The following is an 8,817-nucleotide window of genomic DNA, read 5'->3' as shown; positions in this document are numbered from 1 at the left end:
CTATGCACACTTTGCCCTAAACAAGTTCACGAGTCTGAGTATCACACTTTGATACAATGCTCTACCTTTGATCATATTCGACCATGCTTTCCACATCTCTTCGATCGAGCCCAATCTTTTCATGAATTCCTCTCACAACCACAATGTGCACTCTCGATTGCAACATTCATTGGTAAAGTTCTTGAACATCGAGAGTCACTACTCACTTTCACACATATCACGCGAAATGTAATATTTTTGGTCTCATAGGTCGTATTTGACCTCCGAAGACGATAATATAATCTCTCTCTCTCTCTCTCTCTTGACAGTAGAAATCATCCGCTCCGTTGACATAATAAGCTTCTGACCAAAAAGCAGTTTTGATGGCATAAATCCCGTAACAGAGTTGTGAGTGCATCTATCAGCCCAGAGAGCATAAGGTAGCATGTCAGGTCACATAGAAATTCAACCATCACATGCTTTGACCAAAGCTTTCACAATTGGACCATGGCCCCTTTCCACTTTACCATTTCCCTCTGGATTATATGCAGTAGCCAGAGTCAATCGGATCCCGAATCTTTGGAAGAACATTTGAGCCTCATCCGAACCAAGCTCCCCTCGATCAGTTACAATTTGCCCAACATTACCATGTCTACAAATTACATCCTCTAATAAAAACTTTAGAACGGCCGATGTAGACTTTTTTCGGAGAGGTCTTCCTTCCACCAAGTTGGACAAATCCTCTCGAGCAAGAACCAAGTATTTCATTTGATTTAGACTAGTGTGCATATGAACTATATCCACCATCCACTAATAATGCAATAAAGGTGAGTATGTCGGATGCAACTCATCTCTCACCTTGTCATCAGAATACATCGACATTCAATGCATGATTCCACATACCTTTGAATATCCGCATACATTCCTTTCCACCAATACTGATCCTTAATCTTCAAAAATATATTTACCACTCCTTTATGTCTAGCCCAATGACTATCATGAAAATATGAAATAATCTTATCTTTCTGAACCTGTAAACTGATAGCTCGAGTTGGAGGATCCTTAACATTTCTTTGCAAGTTTCCAAAGATAACCATCTGTCAAGAAAAACTCATAACCTTCTTCCTGAATAACCAAAAATCCTTTGGTGTCCAATCAAGGCTTCCTTCTTGTGCTTGCAAGAATTTCCCGATTTGTAGTAACTCCCCTTCATATTCCTCCTCTCTAAATTTAGGCACCTGTACACCAATCTCATTACAAAAGAATCCATTGTCAAAATCATCCTCTGCACCAACTTCCAAGGCATATGAGGGACAATAAAGATAATGATTGGCTCCACCAGTTGTGTATTAGAGATCTAAGTACTAAAGTAAGCTTAAGATAAGGATAAACAAATGATAGATAGAAAGGAGAATGAGAAAGAAGGGTGCCGATCCACCCGACCACCCCCGAGCGAAGGGATCGAGACGGACTCGAGCCTCGATCGGCGTCCCATACCACCGCCGTGGCGTCGAGTCGTACTTGGTGCTGGCGCACTCGCTACAAGAGTTGACCCACCACAAGAGCAGAGTCTCGATGTAGTCAAAAAGATGATCAAATGAGGGTAGCTAGGCCTCTTATTTATAGCAATACCCAAGGCCCCCAGGCAAGTTCACACTTGACCTAATGGGTTGTCTCAATCCCGAGGATTAAAAGTAATCCTCCCCTTCTTTACACTCTCGTTTAACCCTCACACTTATCCACGTGTATAGAATACTACGGTAAATTCTCACCACGGGATATTAAATGGTCATGCCCGTAACATACTCCCCCTCTTTAAAACATTGCACTCTTGCAATGGAAAGTTAGGGAAATTAGTTCTGAGAGTAATTTCGCGTTCCCATGTGGCATCTTTTATTGATTTATCCATCCATTTTATTTTAAATTCTCGGATTTGTTTAGTACGTAATTTTTTTGTTTTAACATCGAGAATTCTTTCTGGTACATGTGGTTTAGAAGATAATTCTTCAGAAGTAACTAGAGTTTCAGTTGTAACTGTATTCTCGCCAGAACCTAGAAGTTCTTTTAGACGACTCACATGGAAGACTGGATGAATTCCAACACCATCGGGAAGAGCAAGACGATAGGCTGATGACCCAATGCGTTTGAGGACTGTAAAAGGTCCACAAAACCATGGGGCTAACTTAGCGCACTTACCCGTAGACAATGTCTTAGAATTGTGAGGTACACGTAAAAATACCTTCTGTCCAGGGTTGAATACACGAGGTTGCCTATGATGATCGGCATAAAAATGCGCTCTATCTTGAGCTGTTTTTATATTATCTCGTGCAATATGCAACATATCTTGCATATCCCGAAGAAAGTTTTGCGTACTTCGCAACTCATCATGATGTATATTAACATCAATCGGGGCTCGTGGCTGAAAACCATACATCAACATAAAAGGACTATATCCCGTCGATGTATGCTTGGAGCTGTTATAAGCAAACTCCAAAATTGGGAGATAACGTTCCCATTTTGTTGGTTTTGCACCAACGTATGCTCGAAGCATGTCCTCAATAATTTGATTTACTCGTTCTGTCTATCCATCGGATTGAGGATGATCCGTGGAGCTCATGCTCAACGTAGTTTCTAACTTCTTAAAGACTTGCGTCCAGAAGTCACTAGTAAACTTTGGATCTCGATCACTCACGATATCCATAGGTAACCCATAAAAACGAAACAATTCGTCAACGAATTGGTAAGCCAATTCAGGAGCTATTACCGTGGTTTTAGTAGCAATAAATCTGGCCATTTTAGTTAGTCGATCAACGACAACCCATATGGCATCATGACCTTTTTGGGTGCGAGGAAGGCTAACAATAAAATCCATGGATATACTTTCCCACTTATTATTGGGAATGTCCAAGGGATGTAAAAGTCCTGCGGCTTTAAGTCGCTCGGCTTTCTTAACCTGACACTGGTGACATTTAGTCACATAGTTATGTATGTCAGGACGCATCTTAGGCCAATAAAATTGAGTGGAGATGAGAACGAGTGTACGATGTATTCCAGGGTGCATCATGGCATTCAAAAAGAATCCTCTTTTTGACCTCGGGTAAATCTGGAACACAAACCTTCCCATTACGGTAGAGCAAATCGTTAGCAATGTGGAAGTATTCCTTTGAGGATGTGGTGGTGTCTGTTCCAGACTCAACTCTTGCCCAGTATTTTGCAAAATAACTTTCATCAGGATACTTTCCTCGAAGGTGATCATAAAGATCTGATGTTATTTCAGTGAAGCTAAGCATGTTAACTTCACGGATGCGACTTAGTGCATCAACGACAGTGTTCATGGAACCTTTACGATATCGTATGGAAAAATCAAAGTCCTGGATGAGATCAGCCCATCGTGCCTTACGACCTTTCAGGTCTTGTTGGTCATAAAAATATTTCAAGGACTCGTGGTCCGTAGTTACCACAAAGCGATTTCCATAAAGATAATGGCGCCATGTTTTGAGCGCATGTATAACTGCAAATAATTCCTTTTCTTGAACGGTATACCGACATTGAGCAGAATCAAGTTTCTTACTCTCGAATGCTATTGGTTTACCATCTTGATACAAGACAACACCTATAGCATAATCGCTTGCATCGGTTTCAACCTCAAAAGGTTTTGAAGGATCAGGTAAAAGAAGTGAAGGAGCCTTGCAAACCAGGTCCTTGAGTTCCTTAAAGGCGAGGTCTAGTGTAGCATTCCACACAATAGGTTTTGTAGACTTACGCGTTTGACCTTTTAAAAGATCAATAAACGACGTCGTCAATTGGGAGTAATTAAGAAGAGACTTTCGCAAAAACCCGACAAAACCAAGGAATGATCGAACTTCTCGAATATTCCGAAGAGTGGGCCAAAGCTTGATTTTCTCAATGCGAGAAGGATCAATTTCAACTCCTCGTTCGGTTATGAGATGTCCAAGATAAGTAATTGATTTCTTGAAGAACTCACATTTTGAGATCTTCGCATAAAACTGTTTGTCACGCAATGTTTGTAAAACAAAGCGGACATGTTTAGCATGTTCTTGTAATGTACGGCTATAAACTAAAATATCATCCAAGAAAATAACGACAAATTTTCCAAGTTGTTCTCGGAAAATGTTATTCATTTCTTGTTGAAAAGTAGCCAGAGCATTGGTCAAACCAAAAGGCATAACCAAAAACTCGTAATGGCCATAGCGCGTACGAAATGCCGTTTTAGGAACATCGTCCTCACTTATTCGTATTTGATGGTAGCCAGTACGGAGATCAAGTTTCGTAAAATACCGAGCTCTTTGGAGACGGTCAATTAGATCGTCAGCCCGGGGCAATGGGTACGAATTCTTGATCGTCACTTTATTCAAGCGTCGGTAATTAATACACATACGCCATGTGCCCTCTTTCTTTTTAACCAAGAGAACTGGTGCACCCCATGGAGATTTACTATAACGTATATAACCCATTCGTAAATAGTCCTTGAGTTGCTTAGATACCTCATCTTCTTCGGATCGACTTAAGCGATAGGGAGGTATACTTATTGGTGCAACACCAGGTACAATATCTATACGATGGTCTATATTACGTTTAGGAGGTAACCCATCAGGTAGTTCACTTGGAAAAACATCATGAAAAACATTTAAGATTTCATCAAGTTGTTGTTGTTCAAAATATGTTAATTGAAGCGGGACATTATCGATATTGTAAACGTGAATGTCCGGATCAAGTACACAATAAAATAACGTAGAACAAGACAACTCGGATATTGATGGACACGAGGAAACAATTGAGAGGGATTGTTATTTTACACATTGAATAAAATGCATACAATCGTTCAGTACAAAAGAAATGGAATGGCGAACCCAATCAATAAATAAAGAAGAGTTTTTATTATAAAACCAGGGATAACCCAGTATTACATCGGTGGTACAAAGATTCATTACATGGAAGTCTACTTCCTCTATATAAGTATCAGTAGAAATTCCTAATGAATGAATCGCCCCGTTGATGTATTGTACTCTTCCATCAGCCAAGTGCACCGTGTAGGTGTGATCACTTACGGTGGGTTGGATTCCCCATATCAGAACCAAACGATCATTCACAAAATTGTGTGAGCTTCCCGAATCAAATAAAAATTGTACGGGAGATCCATTGATATACCCGTTTGCACGTAGTAAATCATTGGGACCCAATACATAGTGAGGGAAAGAACATTGACAATTACTTAAATGATGTGTATAGACCTGAAGGACATTAGGAATCTGACCTTTATGGTCTGCAGCTTTAGCTTTGTTGTCGTGCTCTTTCCGTTGGAGCTTTCGACATTGATCTTTTGTATGACCCTGTTGGGATTACGGTCCCTCCGGATGGGATGGTCGGATGTCTGGGAATCGGGAATGAAGACCCGGATGATGAAGACCCCGGCTACGGAGCCGGATGATGAAGACCCCGGCTACGGAGCCGGATGATGAAGACCCCGGCTACGGAGCCGGATGATGAAGACCCCGGTTACGGAGCCGGATGATGAATGTACCCGGAGAGAGATCCGGATGCGGGGACATATTTGAGAATATGTTTGCCAAGGGCCCTTGAGGCTATATTTGTAAATAGCCCGAAAGTCATATGTGTATAAATATGACTTAGGGCAAACAGTTTTATGTTGCTGCTAAGTTTTCTTGTTTGACTTAGAGGGAGTGAAGAGAGCAGCCGAGAGAGAGAGACGAAGAGGTCGTTGCCTCTGTGTATTACCGCCGCCTGTGGCGAAGACAGTGAGCTCAAGGTTGTTGCCTTGTAGCCTCACCATTGTACATCTCTGTTCATAGTGATAGTTGGAGTCTGAGGACTCCGGTGGTTTTTCCCATTTAGGGTTTTCCACGTAAACATCCTGTGTACTCTCCTCTCTATTGTCTTCGTGCATTTCGTATTTCCTGTTTTCTGTGAGTTAATCCTATTCCTCGGTTGTGGCCGAGAGCACTGTTTTACAACAAAGTGGTATCAGAGCAAGGTTAACACAGAAAATGGAAGGCGGCAGCAGCGGGCAGCCGGGAATGATGGTGCTGAATGCGCAGAATTACGCCGACTGGAAGATCAAGATGGAGGATCTTCTGATTGTTCGGGACCTGTACGAACCGATTGACAGGTCGGAAATACCGAAGGGAGTACTTGAGTCGGAGTGGAAGCTCCTGAACCGGAAAGCCGTAGCGACGATCCGACAATATGTCGATGTAAGCGTCCTACAACATGTGGCGAACGACACCAACGCATATGAGATGTGGAAGAAGCTGTCAGGCCTCTACGAGAGGAAGAATGCGTTGAACCGGACCTCCCTGATGAGGAAGATAGTGAATCTCAAGTACCGGGACGGCGAGAGTATGGTGGAACACGTAAGCACGTTCATGGGATTCGTGAATCAGCTTGCGGCGATCAAGTTCCCGTTGGAGGATGCAATGCAAGCCATCATCCTGATGTGTACATTGCCGGAAAGCTGGGAGAACTTGGTGGTGACTCTCAGCACCTCCTGCACGGAAGATCACTTGTCCCTACAAACGGTAAAGACAAGTATTTTGAACGAAGAAGCGCGTCGGAGAGATAAAGAACCGGCCTCTGACTCGAAGGCGCTGCTTACCGAATCGGAACGGGGAAGACACTGGAACCGGAGTCCGCAAAGACGGGAGAAGTCGGGGACCCGGTCGCAGTCAAGAGGAAGACCCACCTGCTTCCACTGTGGGAAGCCGGGGCACTTCCGGAAGAATTGTCGGCATTACCGAAAAGACAACGGAGCCGACGACACCGATTCGAAGAAGTCACCGGAGCGAAACGGTGCATACCGGGGAGCCACGGACCGGAGAGGTCCGGATCGGCGAGGGCAGGACCGGAAAGGAACGACGGCACTCGCGGCAAGTGAAGAAGAGATAATGCTCATTACCGAAGAGAGGGAGCTGAACCTTGCCGGTGAAGAGATGACCTGGGTGGTCGATTCCGGAGCGTCGTTCCACCTGACCCCGGAGAAGAAATACTTCTCATCCTACACAGCCGGTGAGCACGGCTGTGTCCGGATGGGAAATGAAGGTACATGCCGGATTGCCGGCATAGGAGACGTGTGGCTGAAGACATCAACCGGATGCAAGATGCTGCTGAAGGATGTTCGACACGTTCCGGAGGTTCGATTGAACCTGATTTCGGCCGGGAGGCTAGACGATGAAGGCTACACGGGTAGCATCCGGAACGGTGTCATGAAGTTCAGCAAAGGGAGCCTGATAGTGGCTCGGGCCCGGAAAGACAACACACTGTACCTGATGAATGCCCGGTTATGTCCGGAAGAGCTGAATGTGGCACCGGACACTGCCGGTGAGCTGTGGCACAAGAGACTGTGCCACATGAGTGAGAAGGGGATGAAGAGGCTTGCAGAAGACAACCTTATTCCAGTGAAGCATGTGCACCTGGAGAAGTGCACCGATTGCCTGGCCGGTAAGCAGAACCGAACCTCCTTCCACTCAAGGCCACCGACGAGACGTAGTGTACCATTGGAGTTGGTACACACTGATGTGTGTCAGGTAGAAACGAAGTCACATGGCGGAGCCCAGTACTTCGTGACATTCATTGATGATCACAGCCGGAAGCTGTGGACGGCACCGTTGAAGACAAAGGACCAAGTGTTGTCCGTCTTCAAAGAACTCCACGCGAGAGTGGAAAGGGAATCCGGCAAGAAGCTGAAAGCGATACGAGCGGATAACGGAGGGGAATACCGGGGGCAGTTCGCGGAGTACTGTCGCTCGAAAGGAATCCGGCTCGAGTTTACTGTGCCGAAGACGCCGGAACTGAACGGGCTGGCCGAGAGGATGAACCGGACCATAATGGAGAGGGTTCGGAGTATGCTGGCGCATGCGGAATTACCCAAGGGGTTTTGGGCTGAGGCGATGTCGACGGCGACATACGTGATAAACAGATCACCCTCAGTACCTTTGGACGGAGACACGCCGCAGAGAGTGTGGACCGGTAAGGAAGTGTCCTACCGGCATCTGAAGGTGTTCGGGTGTCTCGCATACGTGCATGTGGCAAAGGACCGGAGAGGAAAGCTACATCCAAAGACCCGGCCATGCATATTCCTCGGTTACGGCGATGACGAGTTCGGCTACCGAGTATGGGACCCGGTCGACAAGAAGATATTCCGGAGTCGTGATATCATCTTCATGGAGAACAAGACACTCGCCGACTGGGAGTCGGAGAAGAAGATGAAGAGCTCCAAGTCGACCGGTGAGGATCAACTCTACGAGGAGCAGTCCCGACCGGCAAGGGACCGGTTAGCACTCGAGGATCCGGCCGAAGACGGTGGAGAAACAGAACCGGCCGAAGAAGATGAAAATGATACCGGAATCGGCCCCGATCCCGAAATGGATTCGGATGAAGAAGAATCGGAAGAACCGGTTACCGAAGCTCCGGAACGGAGATATCCTCTAAGAGAGAGAAGGGCCCCCCGGAGATTTCCGGAACCAGAGCACGTGCTGCTAACCGACGAGGGGGAGCCGGAGAGCTTTGAAGAAGCAAAACTTGACACCCATAGCCGCAGGTGGTTAAGTGCCATGCAGGAGGAGATGGATTCCCTGCATGAGAACCACACATATGAACTTGTGGAGTTGCCGAAAGGAAAGCGGGCACTTCGAAACAAGTGGGTGTTCAAGCTGAAACCGGGAGATGCCGGAAACCCCCCGAGATACAAAGCCAGGATCGTGGTGAAGGGGTTCCAGCAGAAGAAGGGCGTCGACTTCGACGAGATATTTGCCCCGGTAGTGAAGATGACCTCCATCCGGACGGTGCTGAGCATAGCGGCAA

General features: G+C 45.7%; 1 protein-coding gene across 1 annotated transcript; it reads right to left on the bottom strand.

Moving 5' to 3' along the window:
* Positions 1-444: 444 nt before the first annotated feature.
* Positions 445-1,076, bottom strand: LOC147865691 (uncharacterized). The gene is made up of 2 exons (XM_087317521.1): positions 883-1,076; positions 445-757 (listed from the first exon to the last, which is right to left on the bottom strand). The coding sequence occupies exons 1-2, from the start codon at positions 1,074-1,076 to the stop codon at positions 445-447; spliced, it is 507 nt and encodes a 168-aa protein (XP_087173647.1).
* Between the last annotated feature and the right edge of the window lie 7,741 nt (positions 1,077-8,817).

Source organism: Azolla caroliniana, unplaced genomic scaffold (genome assembly GCF_043228905.1).
Source record: "Azolla caroliniana isolate FFs.n. ecotype wild unplaced genomic scaffold, voAzoCaro1.0.p SCAF_3, whole genome shotgun sequence".
NCBI classification, from domain to species: domain Eukaryota; kingdom Viridiplantae; phylum Streptophyta; class Polypodiopsida; order Salviniales; family Salviniaceae; genus Azolla; species Azolla caroliniana.
The sequence above is the reverse complement of the archived record's forward strand: the minus strand, read 5'-3'. Positions and strand labels throughout refer to the sequence as shown.